The following is a 24,757-nucleotide window of genomic DNA, read 5'->3' as shown; positions in this document are numbered from 1 at the left end:
ATATTATAATTCTCAATTATACTCTTATGCTATTCAACAGTTAGTTCAGTATGTACACACTGGTCATATCTCAAATGGCCCCCTATTCCTCACATAGTGCACCAGTCCTGACCAGAGCCCCAAAGGCTTGTTTCTTTAGTCTAATCCAAGACTGAAAAAGCATGCTCAATACATGTGGTAAAGACCTCAATCGAACTCAACCAAAATAATGGTAATGCCACACGTGTCCCTCCGTGGGGTATAAATCCAGAATCTCCTCATTGCCGGCCATCAAAATGTATGTGTTTACATGTGTGTTGGCGTAAAAATCGGAGTATAATGCTGGTATGGATGTCAACCCCAATACATGTTCATATCATTGTTACCAATCAACTGCATTACACTTAAAAAAGACAGACTGGCCAGATGAACCCAGGTGAAGGCTATGATCCCTTATTGATGTAATTTGTTAAATCTACTTTAAAATCATTGTAAATTAAGGAGACAGGTTAAAGAAGCCTGGATTGTGTCTGTGTGCCATTGAGGCTGAAAGGCCCCCAAAAATGATTTATGTGCCCTTGAACGTGGGTGTGGTAGTAGGGGCCAGGAGGTAGTAGTAGTATGGTAGTAGTAGGGGCCAGGAGGTAGTAAGTAGTAGTATGGTAGTAGTAGGGGCCAGGCGGTAGTATGGTAGTAGTAGGGGCCAAGCGGTAGTATGGTAGTAGTAGGGGCCAGGCGGTAGTATGGTAGTAGTAGGGGCCAGGCGGTAGTATGGTAGTAGTAGGGGCCAGGCGGTAGTATGGTAGTAGTAGGGGCCAGGCGGTAGTATGGTAGTAGTAGGGGCCAGGCGGTAGTATGGTAGTAGTAGGGGCCAGGCGGTAGTATGGTAGTAGTAGGGGCCAGGCGGTAGTATGGTAGTAGTAGGGGCCAGGCGGTAGTATGGTAGTAGTAGGGGCCAGGCGGTAGTATGGTAGTAGTAGGGGCCAGGCGGTAGTATGGTAGTAGTAGGGGCCAGGCGGTAGTATGGTAGTAGTAGGGGCCAGGCGGTAGTATGGTAGTAGGGGCCAGGCGGTAGTATGGTAGTAGGGGCCAGGCGGTAGTAGTAGGGGCCAGGCGGTAGTATGGTAGTAGTAGGGGCCAGGCGGTAGTATGGTAGTAGTAGGGGCCAGGCGGTAGTATGGTAGTAGTAGGGGCCAGGCGGTAGTAGTAGGGGCCAGGCGGTAGTAGTAGGGGCCAGGCGGTAGTAGTAGGGGCCAGGCGGTAGTAGTAGTATGGTAGTAGTAGGGGCCAGGCGGTGGTAGTAGTATTAAGGTAGTAGGGGCCAGGCGGTGGTAGTAGTATTAAGGTAGTAGGGGCCAGGCGGTAGTAGTATGGTAGTAGTAGGGGCCAGGCGGTAGTAGTAGGGGCCAGGCGGTAGTAGTAGGGGCCAGGCGGTAGTAGTAGGGGCCAGGCGGTAGTAGTATGGTAGTAGGGGCCAGGCGGTAGTAGTATGGTAGTAGGGGCCAGGCGGTAGTAGTATGGTAGGAGGGGCCAGGCGGTAGTATGGTAGGAGGGGCCAGGTGGTAGTATGGTAGTAGGGGCCAGGCGGTAGTATGGTAGTAGGGGCCAGGCGGTAGTAGTAGTATGGGAGTAGGGGCCAGGCGGTAGTATGGTAGTAGGGGCCAGGTGGTAGTATGGTAGTAGGGGCCAGGTGGTAGTATGGTAGTAGGGGCCAGGCGGTAGTATGGGAGTAGGGGCCAGGCGGTAGTATGGGAGTAGGGGCCAGGCGGTAGTAGTAGTATGGGAGTAGGGGCCAGGCGGTAGTAGTAGTATGGTAGTAGGGGCCAGGCGGTAGTAGTAGTATGGTAGTAGGGGTCAGGCGCACCGGTTTGTGTGTGTCAAAAACGCTGTAAAGTTTCACGTTCAACAGTTTCCCGTGTTTATCAAGAATGGTCCACCACCCAAAGGACATCCAGCCAACTTGACAACTGTAGGAAGCATTGGCGTTAACCAGAATCCCTGTGGAACACTTGACACCTTGTAGAGTCCATGCACTGACGAATTGATGCTGTTCTGATGGCAAAAAGGAGGGGGAGAGGGTGCAACTCAATTTTAGGAAGATGTTCCTAATGTTTTCTACATTCAGTGTACATCATGAGAGAATTGACGAATATCCACTTTGTTAGATCAGATTTTTTGAATGGGCACCAATGACAGTGTCCCTCTTCTATCCCCCACGGTCTGCGTTCCATTGATCTCTTTATGGCATGTATAAAGAATCTCTACTGAAAGTGCTTTTAGTCCAGGAATTGGGTCTGAGAAACAGGGGCCGGAACTAGTGCAATATGTGGAATAGCATCCGTAGTCACTGGTCAGACTGCTCACATCGAGCAGATGTGAAATGGCAGCCAAATCCCTCTATATACAGTGCACTACTTTTGGAGCCTTTGCACTATACAGGGAATAGGATGCCATTTTGGAAACAGGCACATCTGTTTGTCACAATCAGATGGACCCCAAAATCCCCCTCCTGCCCCCCCCATGGTCAGTTGGCCAGTCTCTCTCTCGCCACTGTCTGTCCAGTGGATTGTGTACAGATAGGAGGGGGGGGGCGGAGTATGGAACCCCCCCCCGCTATCCTGAGTGTCTTTGGGTTGAGTCCTTTGGCCTTGGTTCCCTCCTTTACACTGGATGGAGAGAGAGGTTCTGGCACAGTGTGTGTGTGACAGGAGACGTCAGGAAAGAGTTAGGTATGGAGTTGGTCCTAGCGTGGACGGGAATAGTTTGTAGAGGACTCAACACCCAGCCCTTTATCAAGTCACTTCCTGCTGCTGGGGTCATTTCCTGTTCCTTTCTGGGGGGGCCGTGAGAGGAGGAGGAGGGGTTGATCATCCAGCTCCTCCCATGGCTCAACCCTCTCTCCCTCGAGGCAGGTTATCCTTTCCCTCCTCCTTCCTCCCTCCCGTCCTTTTCTAGGGGTGTGGCAGGATCATGCGGTCCTCTATCAGTGTGTTGTCGGGGCCCAGCGACTCCACACACTGCTGGATGGTTGCTATGACACCAGACAGCCGTCTGTCCAGGGCAGCCAGGTGGGGCTCGGCCAGGACAGGGTTAATGGGGTCAAAGGTGAGGGCCTGTCTTAGGGCTGAACTCAGAGCCCCAGCTCTCAGCAGGTTCAACCTGTTCCATGTAGACACACGCACCCTGACGGCGGGAGGGAGAGTAAGAGAGAACTGTTCATAAACACTAGGAATGGGTTGTGATTCCTTTGAGGAAATGTTGGTATTTTCAGTGTGTGTGTGTGTGTGTGTCTACTCACATGCAACACTGATATATAGGGGCCAGAATGCTTCTTTCATCCAGAGCTGCATTCCCAAAACTGCAAACAACAAAACACCATAGAAGCTGTCTTCAGATGCCTTACTATCTTAAGGCCATGATACTGTTAAATATCCATCACTAGCCGGCTAACAGCCGGTTACTCAACCCTACACCTTAGAGGCTGCTACCCTATATACATAGCCATGGAACCACCGGTCACTTTTAATAATGTTTACATACTGCTTTACTAATCTGTATATACTGTATTCTATTCTACGGTATTTTAGTCAATGCCACTCTGATATTGCTTGTTCTAATATTTCTTAACTCCATTCTTTTACTTTTAGATTTGTGTATTGTTAGATATTACTAAACTGTTGGAGCTGGGAACACAAGCATTTCGCTACACACGTAAAACATCAGCTAAATATGTGTATATGACCAATAACATTTGATTTGACAAGTTCAACCCTGACACACTATCATAACACACATCCTAGCACAGTGTGTCCCAACCCTAGTCCTCCAGTACCCCCAACAGTACACATTTTATTGTAACACCCGATTCATCTGGTCAATTAATCATCAAGCCCTCATGTGCTGAATGAGGCGTGTTTGTCCAGGGCTATAATGAAACGGTGTACTGTTGGGGGTACTGGAGGACCAGGGTTGGGAAACACTCCCCTATTTCACACTTAGCTCAGCAGATCAATCAACAGGGACAGAGGTAAAAGAGGAGTGGACTGGGGGATGGAGAGATGTGAGTTAGAGAGGTGAAAGGAGTTGCCAGCTTAGTCAGCATGTCTAGAGCTTCTTTGTGTTTACACTTAGTGATGCGTTTGTGTGCTTCACCTCTTGGCGTTATCCAGCAGGATGAGCATGCTGGCTCCTCCGTCGTCTTGGAAACTCTCGTAGTGATGTCGGTCGGCGTTGCCGATGAGGTAATCAAAGATGGCTGTGTCTATGACGTCCAGCAGTCTGGGACCGGCGTCGTACGGAGGCATCTTCTTCACCGCATCACAGTAGCTCTCATCATACTCCCACCTGCACACAGTTAAAGCATTATGGTTTTCACTTCTCCTGTTTATAAAATATAAACACAGTGACATTGACATATTTGTAATTTAGCAACTTACAGGATCAATAAAAAACATCGGTAGATTTTTCACCTGATCAACTTGGGGACTTGAACCAGTGACTTTTCAGTCACTGAACCGCTCTTAACCTCTAGGCTACCTGACCCCCCCCCCCAATTTAGCCTAAAATGACACACACAAATCTAACTGCCTGTAGCTCAGGACTTGAAGCAAGGATATGCATATTCTTGATACCATTTGAAAGCAAACACTTTGAAGTTTGTGGAAATGTGAAATTAATGTAAGAGAATATAACACATTAGATCTGGTAAAAGATAATACAAAACAAAACGTGAAGCATGGCAATACTGGACAAAATGTTACGTGTCCTATTGGCCAATTGCTACATTTTCAAGTACATAACTATAGAGAACATACACAATTAAAGTTTACACACTCCCAGGAATGTCATACATGATGGATTATTAGCTAAAACACTAACTTTCACACATCTAGTTGGCCAGGTAGGGTGGGTGTGGAGCCAGAGAAGGCAGACGTTCAAACTGTAGAACCCGGTTCCTACATTTGAATATGAAAATTGATTTTATCAAACAAAACTATGCTACATTTTATCTCTGGGACCCTCAGGATGACAAATCAGAGCAAGATTACTGAATGTAAGTACATTATTTACCTTCAGAGGGGAATGTATCAAACCAGTTGCCGTGAGAAGTTTTGTTGTTGTGCACTATCCTCAAACAATAGCGTGGTATTCTTTCACTGGAATAGCTACTTTAAATTGGACAATGCAGTTAGATAAACACAAATTTAAGCTTTCAGCCCATATAAGACATGTCTATGTCTTGGAAAGTTTGTTGTTACTTACAACAGTCATGTTCAACCATCTCGGTATAGGGACACCGATCCCGTAAAGGTTAAAGGAGAAGTTTTTTTTATTTTTACAACTTAATCTCTATTTTGGATGTAAATTGCATGTTATAGAAGTGAACTTTTTTGTGATTTCAGTTGTTTTTGAGAAACTTAACCCAAATGGCATCACTTCCTCATCGTCGTTGTGTAGTATGGGGGCCTGAATTAACATGAATAAAGGCTCCAAAAACACCCAAATACATCCTTTTGGGAACAGAAAAGCAGGTCTTTAGATGTTGTATACATGCAATTGTGCCAAGTTGAACTTTAACCGCAACGTTATATTCCATTTGTGCGACTTGAGCAGTTTCCTATATCCAGCTGTTCCCTTCTCCATGTAGCCTGCTGCTACAGGTGCCTGAATACAGGAAACACCAACATAGTGTTTTAATAAGGAGTAGGTCCACCAAAAGCTGCCAGAACAGCCTCAATGCGCTTTGGCGTTAATTCTACAAGTGTCTGGAACTTCCTGTGTGGAAGCACCCCATGCTTCCAATATACTTTGCATATTTACTCACAGTATTTTGTCAGTTACCTGAAGAATGGATTTAGAGGTATCACTCGAGTCACAACAAAATGGAATACAACGTTGTGGACTGACACGATTTCATGTGTACAACATCTAAAGACCTGCATCACTATACTGAGAGCTTTGCCGTTTCTAAAAATACATATTGGATGTTTTTTAAAAGTATTTGTTCATGTTTTTTCAAAGCCCCCATACTACACAATGACAATGAGGAAGTGATTTTCTGTTGGGGTAAGTTTCCCAAAAACTACTGAAATCACAAAAAAGGTGTCTGGACCCTTCTATAACACCCTTCTATATATAACATTTACATATAAAAAAAAGAGATTTACAGTAGTGGTAAAACAATATGTTTTGAGCAAAATATATATTTTAAATACATATATATTTTTTTTAGAAAACTGCAAACTTCAAGAAGTAGGCCAGTCAAGGAATTGGTCTGATGTGATTCATTGGCCTCCCCCTTGCTTGAGGAACAAGACAAGGCAACTTGTGCCATGTCATGAGGATACCTGGACCACCTATTTAGATTTTTTTGTTAAGTAAATTGGGTATTAAATTAGGTGAAAAGGAGACTGGAGTAGGACTTTAACATATAAGCACAAATGCACACACCCCTACCTGGCCAGTTTGCCCTCCCTGTAGGTGCGTCCCCAGGGGTGTCTGTGTTTCTGGAGAGGCCAGACGTCTGGCAGCCAGAGAGTTACCGATCCCTCCATCATATCTCCCTCCGCACATGCAGGTTCACTCTCTCTACAGTAGTAACACTTCCCATAGAAACAACTATTATTACCTGGAGAGAGAGAGGAAGGGCCAGAGACAAAGAAAGGGAGAGAAAATGGAAAACCATTTTCATTTAGAGAGAGATCCAGCCCACTGCTTGTTGAACACAGACACACAACGTTATCTTATCAACTTTACAGGGAGTGGTATGTCTATAAGAAAACATTATGGGTGGGACTGAAAAGAGCCCTCTAGTGTGTAGTGTGTGTGTGTGTGTGTGTGTGTGTGTGTGTGTGTGTGTGTGTGTGTCTCACCCTGCATTAAAAAGGTACTGAGTAGCTGGTCCGTAGCGACAGGTTTGATCTCAGTCCTCAGGTTGACAAACCTCCCGACCACTAGGGGTGCTCTTCTGAAACCCAGGATCCTACAGCAGATGGATACACAGGACAGATAGTCACATACCACTAGCAACACCAGTATTCAGATGGCCAAAACTAAAACGTATATATTTTAATGCATTAGGCCGATACGTGTGTGTACCTGTCCAGGTGAAAAGCTGCCACCTCTGCGTTGTGTCTGTCATAACCTGCATACGGCTCTCCTTCTACCACATAGCCTCTACTATACCTGGAAAAAGAGAGAGAAATGGAGAGGGAGGACGTGATTGAGAGTTATCCTCTTATGTAAGACACAGAATAAAAGCACTGTTCTAATCTGACCAAACGAAAACCGTACAACTCCGCAGCAGAGAACCAGAGGACAATGTGTGTGTGTGTGTATTCTACCTCACCTCTTGGGTTTGAAGACCACCTTCTGCCCCCCGTCCAGTATTAGTAGAGCTTTGAGCTGGGTGCCCTTGTAGCCCACATCTGCCCGCTCCACTCGGGCAGTGCCCAGCGCGGAGAGGACGGCTGCCAGCTCGGGGGTCTCCTCAGGGTACACCTCCCTGGGGCCCACCCATTGGTTTGCCACCTCCCATGGAGACTGGAGGGTGTGTGTTAGCCGGTCACCGCGTGAGAGAGACAGGCCTGCCTCCATCTGGGAACACAGACTTCCACATTAATGCTCACAAGTACACACACACACAGTACACACACAGATATAAACATTGACACGCACAAACAGCCATACCTTGCGGAAGGCCCGGAGGTCTCGTCGACTGGCTGCGGACCCCTCTCCTCCATCCAGCAGAAAGAATTTGGCCAGCCCCAACAGGAGTAGCACGGCAACCAGCAACACCACGCGCTGTTTCAACTTCATCTCCTTGGCAACCTCACCCACCACCCCTGAGCCCTGTGTGTGTGTCTCTCTCTCTCCCGCCTCACCCCTGGAGCATGGCACCTGCCTCCCCCTCCAGTCGCCTCTCTCACACACACTATTCAGCGGGGCAGGAGGTATGGCTCAGTCTCACCACCAGACCCACAGCTAGCCCTGTCCCTAATGTATCAGCAACCACCCTGTAGAGAGAGTAGGGGAGGACATTAGTGATGAAAAACAGTTTATATAAATCCAAAAATGTAGACATACAGACAGAAACAGCAGGAGCCTAGATGCCCCAGGCCCGCCAGGCAGGAACATGATCGACATGAGCATGACAAAGTAATGTACTATTGGGCTCAGTAACATGTACAACATGTAGTAATGGGCTCAGTAACATATTACAGTTGTTATGTATGTGTCATTGTGGCTTAGCGAGACACACCCATACCTGACAAACCTGACTGACTGACTCCTGGTTCCACATCCTGGGTTTTAAACCACCCCTTTACTGACAACATCAAACCCTGCCAAACCTACTGTTTGTTCTAGCACTCTTCTTTAGAATAGGTAAAGGATCCATCCATCGCTCCTTGAGATCCTGGGCTGGCATGGTTACATGTGGTCTGCGGTTGTGAGGCCAGTTAGATGCAGTGCCAAATGATCTAAAACAACGGAAGCGGCTTATGGTAGAGAAATGAACTAAATTCTCTGGCAACAGCTCTGGTGGACATTCCTGCAGTCAGCATGCCAAATGCATTCTCCCTCAAAACGTGAGACATCTGTGGCATTGTGTTGTGACAAAATGTAACATTTTAGAGTGGCCTTTTGTCCCCAGCACAAGGTGCACCTGTGTAATGATCATTCTGTTTAATCAGCTTCTTGAAATGCTACACCTGTCAGGTGGATGGATTATCTTGGCAAAGGAGAAATACTCACTAACAGGGATGTAAAACAAATGTGCACAAAATGTGAGAGAAATAAGCTTTTTTGTGTGTTTCTATGTTGCGTCTATTTTTGTTCAGCATCAGTCAGTACCTGTAATAATGTAAATTCTTTAATGCTTACCTTGTACCTGTTTTTCCTATTTAACTGCATACTATTCTTTGAGTGCTGATATCCATAGTAATTTAAAACATCTATATATAGTTTTACGCTACCTCTGACAAGGGAGCCGCTTGTTAGTTAAAGGAGAAGGAGATTGCCTGACGACTCAGTCTAATACTGCTGCTCTATCACTACATACATTCATTGTGGAGAATACATTTTAGCGGGCGAAGTAGATGAGTAATTGGGCAAAGAAAGAGCAGCCCGCACAAGATCTTTTGGGGTTTTGGTAGGGGACCCACAGAACGCAATTCTATCAAAAACTGGATGTTAATCTTTCCCTTTCAAGACGATTCGACACATATCTATCTATATACATGGGCTCCGATACGGTTCAGTTTGTAACAATTCAGTGCACTAACATTTGTGTGTATAAGTAGGTACCTGACCTGAGCCATCTACCACCCCACTACATCTCACAGAAATCACCACCACTCACTAACGAACTTGTCATTGTTGCAGATGATGGGTTTGAGCTCGTAATGTATCAACTTACAATTCAGCTATGACTTAGCCAATGAACATATAGGATAACTTTGGATTTCACCCCCATTTCAAAATTAAATGGTTTTGACCGTTTTGAAGTTTAGTGAGCTTCTTTTTTCCCCCTGCTTTGGCCATGCAGTGTGCCTCGCAAAAGTGATTCCTCGTTATGAAATGATCAACTTTACCCCGTGTATCTAAAAATGACCATATACACTGACTGTTTAAAGCAAAACTACCAAAACTATTGCTGATTGTAAAGAATTCCCCCTCCAGGATGTTAGGCTAAATTACCACCTGTTTACCTAATTTGGCTGGTGCCGTGTTGTCTAGGTCTCACCCATCCTTACCCCTCTAAGTCAACATGTGAGAGATCATTAGATTGCAGCCTAGCCAATCAGGGAGTAGCCATGTGCCTCATAGCTGCCCATACCCCCAGGATGCAGTGCTTCTGGTTTGTGAATGGCCCAGACCATGCTCTTACAAGGGTATAAGTAAATCCCCTCGTATTTTTCCTTCCCAGTGTAATTCCTTGTGAGAGCTTGGTTGTATTTATGGGTTTGGGTTGCATGAAAGGATATATGTTTATTATTTGTTCTTATTGCTGTCATTGTTGCATTTACATTACATTTACATTTAAGTAATTTAGCAGACGCTCTTATCCAGAGCGACTTACAAATTGGTGCGTTCACCTTATGACATCCAGTGGAGCAGCCACTTTACAATAGTGCATCTAAATCTTTTAGGGGGGGGGGGGGGGGGGTGAGAAGGATTACTTTATCCTATCCTAGGTATTCCTTAAAGAGGTGGGGTTTCAGGTGTCTCCGGAAGGTGGTGATTGACTCCGCTGTCCTGGCGTCATGAGGGAGTTTGTTCCACCATTGGGGGGGCCAGAGCAGCGAACAGTTTTGACTGGGCTGAGCGGGAACTGTACTTCCTCAGTGGTAGGGAGGCGAGCAGGCCAGAGGTGGATGAACGCAGTGCCCTTGTTTGGGTGTAGGGCCTGATCAGAGCCTGGAGGTACTGAGGTGCCGTTCCCCTCACAGCTCCACTGTGCTAGTATAGCTGGTGTTGCTTAGTTTCTCCATCTCATTACTACTGTGTTAATAGCTACTTATATTATTGTCGGTAACAATTAGCCAGTACTTCCGATTATCGATTTGTAATCCATTTCATACAGTCCTTTTATTGCTTGTTACTATGTAATAGCCTGCCATTCCCTGTGTATTTATACAGTCCCGTTACTCTCCGTTACTGATACTACTATTGTCATCCATTCATAGTATTCCATTCAGTGCCACTTCTTCCATTATTATATCCACTACATGTATATTGTAGTTATTGTATTTATATATATATATATATCATAGCTTCATTCCATGTTTCTATTCTGTTTTAGACCTATACCCTGTAATAGGTCAATAAAGTAATCTGTTTGGAATACTCTGGAGGTTGCCTTGTCTCTCTAATAGGAGATAGGTATCAGTAAAGCCACAGCCCCGTTTATTCTGGAGGTTCTACCTCACAAATATGTGGCTTACTGATCATGATATATGGCAACCTCCAGAGGTCATGCAGAGGACCTGACATCCAGTCCACGTGTGGTCCGGAGCAGGAGGCCTCGAGTACCTGAGGGACTATGTTACCAGTTATCCCCCAGCCAGTGATGCCCCCTGAGCCCGCAGCGCCATCACATTTGGATTATACCTACACTCCGGGACAGGCAGGGGCTTCCACGATGTCCTCTCCACCTGTGGAATAGTATTCGGCACCAGGTGGGGCTGCATCCCCAACAATCCAGCGGGAGGATTATACTCCTAAATTGGAGTGTCAGGGAGTTGCAGCGCCTTGGACATCGCTGACTATGTTGTATGGAGTACAGAAGCATGATTTTGCCAATATCGAATATCGAGGGTCTGATTTGCCTATTGCAACAACAGACCAGATCCCAGGCTTCCTCCAATCAGGGCATCCGTCTCCGACAGGTTGCAGTGGAGGATAAAGGACGGTCTTATGCAGTTCAGTAGCAGGAAGCTGCCTCTCCTCTAACGGTTGCTACTGAGACCGAGCAGGGACACGTCATGTTCCCAGCCCCCGCTGGTCATCAGGAGCTGCCTGCTATAGAGACTGAGCCCACACCGGATATCATTCCCAGTCCCCTCTCCACTACGGTGGAGACCTTAGCCAGGCGGCACTCTGTACTGTGCAGCAGCGGCATCAGAGCCTCGGGGGCCCTCCCCTTTTCTCAGCAGTGGGGTGGCATAACTCTCTACACCACCCACTGGCACACGAACTGTCTTAGCCTCAAGAATGGCCACTGCCATATGGTCTTGTTTAGAGCAGGTCAGAAGGTTCTCATCTCTGTAGAGAGGAGTGTCCATCTGCCACAGTCTCTCCACATGCCTGTAAAGAGCCACTGGAGGAGAGGCAGTGGTAGTTAACAAACAGGTAGTGTCCTTAACACTGGGCCATGTAAGCCTTCCAGCTACGCAAATGGTCAACCACAACTGGTACAGAGTGAGTTTTCTGCCATCCTGAATGCACCCTCCATCAGAGTGGGAGAGGACCAGGTGCTGGAGGACTTTGCTTTATCAGTGGGAGGCCTGGTGGGTATGCTAAACAAGCTCCTTTGTGGGTCCCATGTGGACAGCCTACCGGGATCTCTTAGCTGAGCACTGTTTTCCCAAGGGAATAGTGCAAGATGGAGGCCCACAGACATACACACACAGACTTTGCTGATTGGCTGGTGAGGAAAGAGGCAGTGATGCAGGTACCTCACGGAGAGGCCTGCAGAACGCATGGAACAGAGCAGAGAGCAGCACCCTCTCTCTCTCTCTGGTGTGCACCAGGTCACGGTAGAACATAAGCCTAGTGGACCTAACAAAGGACAGACCAGGGTTAATGACAGATTTAAGCCTTTTGCCCCTTTTGTGATTCTAAGGATCACTACTTCAAATAACTCCACCGACTTTTCCAAGTTGAATAATGCACAGCGGTCCTCCTGGGTCCAACAGAAGGGCAGGTGTCTCAGATGCGGATGGGGACACAAAGACAGTGCATGTACACTAAAGAAGCCCTGTGGCACATGTGGGGAGATGCACTGTAGAGAAGGGAGAGAGGCTGGGATGAATCCATCACAGACAAGCTGCTCTATGTGCGGCAGTCCTGGGAGCAGGAACTACCTCACCTGATGGCTATAACCAATGCCACAGTGCTACACACCAACCGGTGTCGACTAAAGCAATTGTACACGAGAGGGCGTGCTAAAATACTTTTTTAGCACGGCTGTTCTGCAGACATCGGTACGAGGTTGCCGAGTCCCGTAGATCAGCACAGCCAAGCTAAAAAAGTAGTTATGCACAACCTTGTGTACAATACATTTTTTACAACCGGTTAGAAATTCAATAAAACCATTTTTTGGGTAAATGTATTTATATGCTACTATTTCATTCCTGAATTAAAATACAGGCCTTGTCCTTACATCTATGGTTGCTAGCCAAGCCAGCTGGCCGTTCATTCTATCAATGCCACTCCAACATTGCTCGTTCTAATATTTATTTATTTCTTAATTCCATTCTTTTAGATTTGTGCATTGCTGTGAATTGTTAGATACTACTACACTGCAGGAGCTAGGAACACAAGCATTTCGAAACACCTGCAATAACATCTTCTAAATATGTGTATGTGACCAATAAAATTGTATTTTAAATATCCATGAAAATTATGATGAGTCATGATTTCGACTGGCTGACAAAAGATGTCCGTTCATTCTATCGGTTAGGTTGCTAGAGACTCGACAGTCATGGAGTGTGTTTATTAGATATCTATGGACGCGACCCAGTCGTTCATTCTATCGGTTAGGTTGCTAGAGACTCGACAGTCATGGAGTGTGTTTATTAGATATCTATGGACGCGATCCAGTCGTTCATTCTATCGGTTAGGTTGCTAGAGACTCGACAGTCATGGAGTGTGTTTATTAGATATCTATGGACGCGACCCAGTAGTTTGTTCTATATGTTTCATTGCCATGCTGGCTGGCAACGCTCTTATCCCTTGCTTGCTAGCTAGCCAACTACAGCTAACACAGTCACATCAAACCGTGCAGCAGGAATAACAGCAAAGTTGCTGGATTTCATTTAGTTGAACCTGTTTTCTATTGACATTTTTGTGCGTGTGATCAAATGTCAATATTGAAACAATGTTGCAAATGTCTAGAGAAAGGATGGCAATGTTTGTACAAACCCCTGTTGTTGCTAACCAAATGTTAAGATAGAAGCATGGGGAACTAATGTTTTTTTACAGTGGAAATTAAGTTAATTAATTGGCTGGCTGGGCTGATGGGACACTGAATGCGCAGCAATATCTCACATGCTGACCAGACCGGACACGTCGCGTACGTTGCAAAATACATTTAGAAATTCATGTTATTCAATTATTGCACCCACACTGCCCGCGAGAGTCTGTGTTGCCAAGGGCTAAAATAGAAGTCATTCCTATTTCTGACGCAGATTGCGCTGAAAGTCCTACCTCTCCCATCTCATTGGTTTATAGAAGCAGTGCCATTTCCACATTGGTTATACCCACGTGGGTGATTGAAAGAGGTGGAATGTTTTGCCGGTTGTTGTGGTAAGTGTAGATGCCAATCACCATATAAATTCAAAGATTAAAAAGCCTGGAAGGAGAAGAGATGACTAGAAATGATTCAGTTTACCGTTTTATGTGTGGATTAATTGGTCAGAGTAGAAGACCTTGTGCATTTCAAGTAAAATAACAACTCTGTTTATATACCAGGACAAATTAGCTAGCAACAGCAAGCTAACTAGCTAAATTGCCATACATGTTTAATGATTTTCAACCTGTCCCCAAATAAATGTAATTAGTTCAGAGTTTGTTTTGATATTTTAACCTGCGTGTTGTGATCGCTTTTGGTGTGGGGGGACAAAATACATTTATGCATGATAGCGCACGATGGCGCATGCGCACAGCCGGTTTGGGTTCCGTGTCATATGGAACAGAGAACCAAATGCCCATTTTTGCATCATACACTTACCGGCACTGAACACTTTTTAAATGTTTTATTTAAGTTAGGCATAAAGTTAACGTTGTGGTTTAAAATCAGATTTTATGAAACTAAATTGTAGAAGCAGGCAGGGTTTATGACTGTGCCAAGTTACATTAGTGACGACCCTACTTTGCGAACTGCTAGTTGCATTTAGAATCGGTTAGCCTAGGCTATTACCCCCCTAAACATAGACAGGTTCCACACTGAAAATGTGTAAAAACAAAGAGGGTATATTCATCAGAATCATTAACCCGTGGCCTACTCACAAAACAGATGTACTGGGCATAATTCATTCCCATGCAGTGTTCATTATAGAATTGTTAATCCATTTATACAATTCAAAAGGAACAGGTATAATAAACTAAATCGATTGTCTGTATATCAGATTATTATTTTTTTAAATGTATCGTTCAACTTGCCAAATTATCACTCTTTGAGAAAAAATTATCACATCTGGAATAGTTTTTCTCCCAGCGTCATTTGGAAAGAAGACAACCAGGTTTTTCACTAGGATTTTGCCTGTGCTTAGCTTTAATCAATTTATTTTCATCCAAAGAAACTCGCTAGTCCTTGCCGATGACAAGCATACCCATAACATGATTCAGCCACCACCATGCTTGAAAATATGAAAAGTGGTTCTCAGTGATGTGTTGTAATGGATTTGCCTCAAACATAATGCTTTGATTTCAGAACAAAGTTAATTTCTTTGCAGTTTTACTTTAGTGCCTTAATACAAACAGGATGCATGTTCTGGAATATTTGTATTCTGTACAGACTTCATTTCACTGTCATTTAGGTTAGTATTGTGGAGTAACTAAAATGTTGATCCATCCTCAGTTTTCTCCTATCACAGCCATTAAACTCTAACTGTTTTAAAGTCAAATCAATTTTTATTTGTCACATACACATGGTTAGCAGATGTTAATGAGAGTGTAGCGAAATGCTTGTGCTTCTAGTTCCGACAATGCAGTAATAACCAACGAGTAATCTAACCTAAAACTTCCACAACTACTACCTTATACACACAAGTGTAAAGAGATAAGAATATGTACATAAAGATATATGAATGAGAATATGTACATAAAGATATATGAATGAGTGATGGTACAGAACGGCATAGGCAAGATGCAGTAGATGGTATCGAGTACAGTATATACATATGGGATGAGAAATGTAGGGTATGTAAACATAAGTGGCATAATTTTTAAAGTGGCTAGTGATACATGTATTACATAAAGATGGCAAGATGCAGTAGATGATAGAGTACAGTATATACATATGAGATGAGTAATGTAGGGTATGTAAACATTATATGTAAATTGTTTTGTTTAAAGTGGCTTGTGATACATTTTTTTTACATCAATTTTCATGATTAAAAAGTGGCTGGAGTTGAGTCAGTATGTTGGCAGCAGCCACTCAATGTTAGTGGTGACTTTTTTATTTTACCCCCTTTTTTCTCCCCAATTTCGTGGTATCCAATTGTTAGTAGCTACTATGTTGTCTCATCGCTACAACTCCCGGGCTCGGGAGAGACGAATGTTGAAAGTCATGCGTCCTCCGATACCCAACCAAGCCGCACTGCTTCTTAACACAGCGTGCATCCAACCCGGAAGCCAGCCGCACCAATGTGTCGGAGGAAACACCGTGCACCTGGCAACATTGGTTAGCGTGCACTGCGCCCGGCCCGCCGCAGGAATCGCTGGTGCGCGATGAGATAAGAATATCCCTACCGGCCACTCCCTCCCTAACCCGGACGACTGGTGGCACAGCTAGCGCTGCAGTACAGCACCCTTAACCACTGCGCCACCCGGGAGGCTAGTGGTGACTGTTTAACAGTCTGATGGCCTGGAGATAGAAGCTGTTTTTCAGTCTCTCGGTCCCTGCTTTGATGCACCTGTACTGACCTCGCCTTCTGGATGATAGCGGGGTGAACAGGCAGTGACTCGGGTGGTTGTTGTCCTTGATGATCTTTATGGCCTTCCTGTGACATCGGGTGGTGTAGGTGTCCTGGAGGGCAGGTAGTTTGCCCCCGGTGAGGAGTTGTGCAGACCTCACTACCCTCTGGAGAGCCTTACGGTTGTGGGAGGAGCAGTTGCCGTACCAGGCGTTGATACAGCCCGACAGGATGCTCTCGATTGTGCATCTGTAGAAGTTTGAGTGTGTTTGGTGCAATGGACATTAGACTGGTGGAAATCTGTCCTTTAGTCTGATGAGTAAATTTGAGGTTTTTGGTTCCAACCGGCGTGTCTTTGTGAGACGCAGAGTAGGTGAACAGATGATCTCTGTATGTGTGGTTCCCACCATGAAGCATGGAGGAGGTGTGGGGATGCTTTACTGGTGACACGGTCTTGATTTATTTAGAATTCAAGGCACAGCATTCTGCAGCGATACGCCATCCCATCTGGTTTGCAGTTAGTGGGACTGTCATTTGTTTTTCAACAGGACAATGACCCAACACAACTCCAGGCAGTGTAAGGGCTATCTGACCAAGAAGGAGAGTGATGGAGTGCTGCATCAGATGACCTGGCCTCCACAATCACCCAACCTCAACCCAATTGAGATGGTTTGGGATGAGTTGGAACGTAGAGTGAAGGAAAAGCAGTCAACAAGTGCTCAGCATGCGGGAACTCCTTCAAGACTTTTGGAAAAGCATTCCTTATGAAGCTGGTTGAGATAATACCAAGAGTGTGCAAAGCTGTCATCAAGGCAAAGGTTGGCTACTTTGAAGAAACTAAAATATTTTATATATTTTGATTTGTTTAAGACTTTTTTGGTTCCTACATGATTCCATGTGTAATTTCATAGTTTTGATGTCTTCACTATTATTCTACAATGTAAAAAAATAAAGAAAAACCCTTGAATGAGTAGCTGTCAAATGTTGACTGGTACTGTATATGGAGGGTTTATAAAGCCAGGCACATTTAACAGTTAGCCTATTGATTATATACCTAATTAAGTTGGTTTCCTCTCGCCTCAATTTTCTTAGACAATTGGGCTAAGGCGGTTTCCTCATCTCTGCTGCCTCCACTGCATTGTTCTCAATCTCAATATGCTGGTTAACTTTGCTATTACGCACATAGCAACATAGGGAAATGTGCCAATTCTACTGCGCACTGAAGATTTGATTCAGAATCTCATTTCAGACCGTATCCAACATGGGAGGAAGTGCATGTTATAAAATAGATTTATTAGTGTTGCGCCATTCTTTTTATGTAATATAACCATATACAATATCACGTCTTAGATTGATGGACTGTGCCATCCCCGTGGCCTCAGCAATGGATCCGTCCAGAGATGCGCTTATCAGACAGGTGTCTTATGCACGGTGAAAAATATAAATTGCAACTGCTCAACAAAATAAATCTTGGTCGACGAACAGCCTAATCGACCAAACAATCAACCAGTCGACTAAATGGGGCCCTAATTGTTTTACCTGACTTATTTGAGAGTGGGTACTAAAGTTGATGTTTCTGGCACATCTGCAAAACAAATGTAAACACCTGTTAGTGTGCATGTATACTGAACAAAAATATAAACGCAACATGTAATGTGTTGGTCCCATGTTTCATGAGCTGAAATAAAACATCACTGAAATGTTCCATATGCACAAAGAGCTTATTTCTTTCAAATTGTGAGCAAATTTGTTTTACATCCCTGTTAGTTAGCATTTCTCTTTTGCCAAGATAATCCATCCACCTGACAGGTTTGGCATATCAAGAAGCTGATTAAACAGCATGATCATTACACAGGTGCATCTTGTGCTTGGGACAATAAAAGGCCACTAAAATGTTACAATTTGTCACAATGCCATAGAAGTCTCAAGTTTTGAGGGAGCATTCAATTGGCATGCTGACTGCCGGAATACACACAACAGCTGTTGCCAGAGAAATTAAAGTTAATTTCTCTACCATAAGACGCCTGTCATTTTAGAGAATTTGGCAGTACGCCCAACCGGTCTCAAAACCACAGACCACGTGTAACCACGCCAGCCCGGGATCTCCACATCCGGCTGCGTCACCTGCGGGATCGTTTGAGACGAGCCACTCGGTTAGCTGATGAAACTGTGGGTTTGCACAACCAAAAATGTTCTGCTCAAACTGTCAGAAACCGTCTCAGTGAAGCTCATTTGCATGCTCGTTGTCCCCACCAGGGTCTTGACCTGACAGCAGTTTGGTGTCATAACTGACTTAGGTGGGTAAATGCTCACCTTCGATGGCACTGGCAAGCGTGCACCTGGTTTCAACTGTACCAGGGAGATGGCAGAACGAGTGTAGGGTGGCGTATGGGCAAGTGGTTTGCAGATGTCAACGTTGTGAACAGAGTGCCCCATGGTGGCGGTGGAGTTATGGTATGGGCAGGCTTAAGCTACGGACAACGAACACAATTGCATTTTATCGATGGCAATTTGAATGCATAGAGATACTGTGACTAGATCCTGAGGCCCATTGTCGTGCCATTCATCTGCTGCCTTCACCTCATGTTTCAGCATGATAATTCCCCGCCACATGTCGCAAGGATCTGTACACTATTCCTGGAAGCTGAAAATGTCCCAGTTCTTCCATGGCCTGCATACTCACCAGACATGTCGCCCATTGAGCATGTTTGGGATGCTCTGGATGGACGTGAACGGCAGATTGTTCCAGTTCCCGCCAATATCCAGCAACTTTTCACAGTCATTGAAGAGTAGGACAACATTCCACAGGCCACAATCAACAGCCTGATTAACTCCATGCAAAGGAGATGCGCTGCATGAGGCAAATGGTGGCCACACCAGATATGGACTGGTTTTCTGATCCACTCCCCTTATATTTTTGTTTAGTGTACTTCCGTCTTGATTGCCAAACACATAGACACCAGTTTAGAAGAAGTCGGTTTAATAATAATAATTCTGTGTTCATTGTCTCATATCAACCAGCTGAAGGAATACCACGGACAATGGGTAGAATAAGTTCAAATATAATTTTATTCAACATTCGTGATAGACAAGGGACGTTTGTTTTTTGTTCCTATGTAAATATGTGTGGCGTTGCCTCAACAATTGAAGGCATTGCCACATTTCGTGACTAACTGGACACAAGTTAAATTGTTTTGCTAGGCCTCTCTGACTCTCATACAGTCAGGCTTAGCTCTCTAGAATTGAAGGGTGTATAGCTACCCAGCCCTTGAGTTCTCAATCAAAGCCCTATGGATGACTGCTGGATCAATGAACTACAATATGAATGTTCAGTTGTAACGTTTCAGGAACATTAATAATCCTCCCTTGCGATACGGTTTTGGAAACCTTTGGAACTTAACTTTCACATCAGCTAGAAATAATCATTCAAATACAAATGATATACTTACTGTACGTAGTTTAGCAAAGTTGCAGAATTTTCAAAAACATGAGGTTTGTAACTTCCTCCCCATTGGGGACAATCTCAATTGGTTTCCTTGATTCCTAGCTTTCTCTCTTCCCGCTGACCTTCTCCAATGGATTTTGAGGAGGAGAGGCGATAAAGGAGACCAATTGAGATTCTTCCTTGGTGTCGTGCGAAGCGGAAATTGGAGGAGAGGAAGTGCACACTGGTTGGACGCAGTGTCCTTGAAAATATAGCCGGGTCCAACTTTTGTATTTGGAAAATGTATTTCCAGTTTATATGAAATTTCCAATTGTTTCCAAAACTGTATGGCATGTGAGGCGTATTTGCGAAGACAGAACATTTGGGCAGCAAAGGGCCATCTCAAATCAAATCAATGTTTATTTGTCACGTGCGCCGAATACAACAGGTGTAGTAGAACTTAACAGTGAAATGCTTACTTACAGGCTCTAACCAACAGTGTAAAAAAGGTATTAGGTGAACAATAGGTAAAGAAATAAAACAACAGTAAAAAAGACAGTGAAAAATCTTCCTCACAAGGTTAAAGGCGATGTTCAATGGCTCAATGTAATGAAACGGAATTTGAGTCATCATGAATAAGGGTAAAGTCCGGCTCAGCTGAGATGGACGTATTGATCGGTAGGTAACTGGTGTTTTCAAGACTAAGATATTGATCCGATTTCATGTCCATAGATGGGGGTGGTTGTGATATTTGGGGAAAATAAGCTAAATACCTGCAAATCAATTGGCCTGTAACAATGGATATGTCATCTTCAGTAACATAAGTATACTGCAACTGTATCCAACTATTTAAGCTCTCCACAACTCAAAAAGGACAGATTGACCTACCTAATGACGTGAGCACCACAATATGTCAAACTGACACTGTCAATGTCAGAATCAACATAGCTCCAAAAAAAACTTTTCCAAAACAGGTTTTTGTGTGACAGTCAGCTGGAATAAGCATAATCAACAACTGTGATCATGTTTCCTTCAAATGTAAAGGACTCACTTGTGAGCTTCAATTAGGAAACCCAACATATGGGTCATTCTTGGGCTATATATGTTTTTCTAGAATAAATGCATTTTCTGAACACCCCACAACATTAAGTACATATTAAACCTTCAAGAAAACATTCCCACTTAAGCCCTTTTATTGTTGTCCATTTTTGTCTGATATGGACACTATATCTTCAAACCCGTCACAGACAATATGGAAGTTGTCAGAATATGATTATAAAATATACTTGTTATAAAAATCAACATTTACCTAATGCTCATGTGTCCCCCAAACCAATTAAATTAATATAAAATGTAAAATCTAAGACTTTTGCTATATTAAACCCTGAAATAGACATTTTGTGTCTATTTGTGGGCTCATTTAAATAAAAAAATACTTTCAATTCAGAATTATAACAACTCTAATATTTTGGGATTGTCCTTAACATTTCAGACTGAGCTCAGAAAACATTCAATTCATGTTTATTAATCTTTGCCATTTTATTTAACAAATATTGTCATGTAACAGGGTTGAGACTAGGGTGACAAGGTGGAATACTGTAACAGGTTGAAGAGATATATGGAAACCAATCTAGTTTAGTTAACTGTCAAAAATCCATCCAAGATTTACCCCAAACATTTAATTTCATTATATTCAACCATGTAACAAGGACATTAGATATATTTAGAATAATCTGGGTTTTATTAACCAAACAAATAAAAACATCAGACATTAGGGTAATTAATAACATTCAACACGTTTCACCAGAAAAGTTCAACGTGTCATCAAACTGTAGGAACATTTTCCAAGGGCATTTAGAATGTTAGAACAGCTGTAACTACAGCAACAGTGTCAACATGACTATCCTTCTTCTCAGGAGCACCATAGTCACTCATTCATGGTTTTCTTCCTGAGAGTCTGGCCCACACGTCTCTCTCAACCTCTGTGGCGGGATGTCACACGCTGCATCAAACTGATACCAGTGGATGTCGTCTCGAGAAGGCCAGAAAAATCTGTTAGGTCCGACAGGATGCATACATTTCACTTGTACACACTTTTATCAGTGCCGAGGATGAAGCCTGGATAAAGGTCATCACCGTATTTCACTATACACCACTGCCCAAGAAGACCTGGATTTCATCACCAGGTTGTGGATTTTCCTCATTGGCTGGCAGTACTGGAGCAGCCAGGACCTTCTGCCTGAAACTGAAGTGCTGTGTGTTAAAGCATGCACAGAGTAGGTCCTTCTTTGTTGAACAATGGCAGCTGACATCAGCTCACCGGGAGCAAGGGTGATGACCTGATCTGGACTTTGTGGAGGAGTGGTCAAGTTCCTCAGTGCATCTTTCCTCTCCTTGCTTATGTATGTTGTTCTCCACTGTTTATGCTTCTGACACTGGTCTCTCTTACTGAAATCACTGATCTCAAGGTATTGTTCCTTTTAACTGGGTCAGCATTTTGACTTGCTCGACACTGCCTTTGTCTCTCTGCTGTTGATGTGGGCGCCACCATTCCCCAGATGTTTCAGTGGATAACGTTAAATCAAAGATTCTTAGAATATATACAAGTATACACTATAATCCTTGAGTAATTTAGGATCTAGAGCGACTTAAAGGAACAACTGGGGTTAAGAACCTTGCCCAACTCTCCTACCACCTGCCTTAAAATATATATTTTTGTTCACATGGAATACATTACAGCATGTTTCAGAAGTGAATATAAATCATGTATAATATATTGAATATTTAATGTTTATATGCAATAATCATAAATAAAGTATAACTCAACCCTGTCACAGGTTTACAACCCCGTTACAATGAAACATGTGACGGGGTGGAGTTTTTTGGTTCCTCATGTGGTGAAGGACAGGAGACCATATGGTGGTGTGGATATTTTTATGGGTTAAAGTATCGTTTTGAAAGTACTAGTTTTATTTCATGTAACGGGTTTGAGTTGGTCAGCTCGACCATCCCCACCTGACTTTAAAAAATAACAAAATACAGATATAAAAGAATGTGATTACTTGCCTGTGTCTGTACCATGCAGTTGACACCAACAACCATAGCGACCTGTATGCTCTGGTCGGCTGGCCCTCGCTACATATTCGTCGCCAGACCCACTGGCTCCAGGTCATCTATAAGTCTTTGCTAGGTAAAGCTCCGCCTTATCTGAGCTCACTGGTCACCATAACAACACCCACACGTAGCACAAGCTCCAGCAGGTATATCTCACTGGTCATCTCCAAAGCCAACACTCACTTTGGGCACCTTTCCTTCCAGTTCTCTGCTGCCAATGACTGGAACGAATTGCAAAAATAGCTGAAGTTGGAGACTTATATCTCCCTCACTAACTCTAAGCATCAGCTATCTGAGCAGCTTAGCCAATCTGTAAATAGCCCACCAAACTACCTACCTCATCCCCATATTGTTTTTTACACACCATTATTTCTACTTGCACATCATCATCTGCACATCTATCACTTCAGTGTTAATGTGCTGCATTTGAATTACTTTGCTACTATGGCCTATTAATTGCCTTACCTCCTTACTCCATTTGCACACACTGTATATATATTTTTCTATTGTGTTATTGTTTGTGTCGCACTTTGCATTATCTTGGCCAGGTCGCAGTTGTAAATGAGAACTTGTTCTCAACTGGCCTAGCTGGTTAAATGAAGGTTAAAAAAAAAAAACACATTGAATGATGTCACTTCCTGTTAATGACGGCGCATAAGGGTGGACTTTGGTTGGTGTGATGGGGTTGAGTGTCGACTGAGGGAAAATTGTGTGATTTTATTCAATTATACCTTCGCAACAAAAACACGTTTGCATTAATTGCAAAAGTTATGTGCACATTTTAATATTAATTTCCCAATTAAAAAAATTGAGTGAAACGAAATCATTTTTATAATAAAGTTATAAGTTATAATAAATAATGCTATATGTATTTACATTCATATACATCTTTTAAACATTTCATTTTGGTGACCCAATACTTCAGTCAGAGGGACTGAAATATTACCCGAGCCCAAAAATGACCCACATACACACGAAACTGAACCAGAATCGAGTTTTACAGATCAGAAGGCGTTGATATGATTCGCCATATCAACGCCTCCTGTGCCAGATTCTGGTTCACATGAATCTGTCTTGTTGAAAATGAATGAAAAATGCACACCAGTAACTGAGGACAAGCCGTGGATTAACGTTAGCTGGCTAAGTTAAACATCTGTCTGGCCACGCAGGCAGGAATGACTCGAGCTGCCTTCTACACAATCGCTCTTTCATGGGACCAACAACATTGGCTAGTTAGCCTTCGAGCTAGCTGGTTGATAGGTTGGAAATCGCAAAGGCCCACACAAAGACAACGTTACAGTATGGTTTAGAAACTGGCCCACAGCTAGGTAGACATATACTCCGTAGCTAGCGACGTAGCCCATACTAGACGTTAACTACCCTTAATACTTTGGCTTGGGTCTAACGTTAGCAAGCTCCAGCAATGCAGCAACGTACAGTACTAACGTAGATACTGTACCTAGCTAACGTTATTTATAGGGATAGCTGACGAACTGCACCGATATTTTCCACATCAAAGCTTGCGTAGATTGCTGACGAGCTAGCTAGTACAGTACCTACAGTACCTAGCGAGTAAACTTAACATCAGTCATTATCAAACATTTATGAATATGATTAATATAGGCTAGCTAGCTTGCCAACGTTAATTGTAAAGATGTGCCTTTGGCTAGTTGGTAAGTCTAATAAATGTCTTACCTTTCACGATTACCGCTAACGTTACTGGATGTCAAACGACGACAGTGCAGCAGTCAGTGTGTGCTTGGTATTTTGTGTGGAACTGTATATTCACCAATAGGCTGTCAAAAAGGGATAATTGCTCCATCCCTTTGCTCTCATTTCCTCCTACCTTAGCGTGTACACTTCCGAAACATTTCCTCAA

General features: G+C 43.7%; 1 protein-coding gene across 1 annotated transcript; it reads right to left on the bottom strand.

The window, feature by feature from the left end:
• Window positions 1–1,426: 1,426 nt before the first annotated feature.
• Window positions 1,427–24,757, bottom strand: LOC124037811 (glycosaminoglycan xylosylkinase-like). Its single transcript, XM_046352898.1, has 9 exons — window positions 24,574–24,757; window positions 7,669–7,994; window positions 7,328–7,575; window positions 7,078–7,164; window positions 6,852–6,961; window positions 6,436–6,607; window positions 4,132–4,323; window positions 3,278–3,337; window positions 1,427–3,162 (listed from the first exon to the last, which is right to left on the bottom strand). The coding sequence occupies exons 2-9, from the start codon at window positions 7,795–7,797 to the stop codon at window positions 2,931–2,933; spliced, it is 1,230 nt and encodes a 409-aa protein (XP_046208854.1). The 5' UTR covers window positions 7,798–7,994; window positions 24,574–24,757; the 3' UTR covers window positions 1,427–2,930.

The sequence above is a fragment of the Oncorhynchus gorbuscha genome, linkage group LG06 (genome assembly GCF_021184085.1).
Source record: "Oncorhynchus gorbuscha isolate QuinsamMale2020 ecotype Even-year linkage group LG06, OgorEven_v1.0, whole genome shotgun sequence".
Lineage (NCBI taxonomy): Eukaryota > Metazoa > Chordata > Actinopteri > Salmoniformes > Salmonidae > Oncorhynchus > Oncorhynchus gorbuscha.
Note: the sequence above shows the minus strand (reverse complement) of the source record. Positions and strands in the feature narration are given on the sequence as shown.

Coding starts and splice junctions, on each gene's coding strand:
- LOC124037811 (XM_046352898.1), bottom strand. CDS start 7,797: ATGAAGTTGAAACAGCGCGTGGTGTTGCTGGTTGCCGTGCTACTCCTG. Junction 7,165..7,327: donor GTGGTCTTCAAACCCAAGAG/GTGAGGTAGAAT, acceptor CTCTTTTTCCAG/GTATAGTAGAGGCTATGTGG. Junction 6,962..7,077: donor GCAGCTTTTCACCTGGACAG/GTACACACACGT, acceptor CATCTGCTGTAG/GATCCTGGGTTTCAGAAGAG.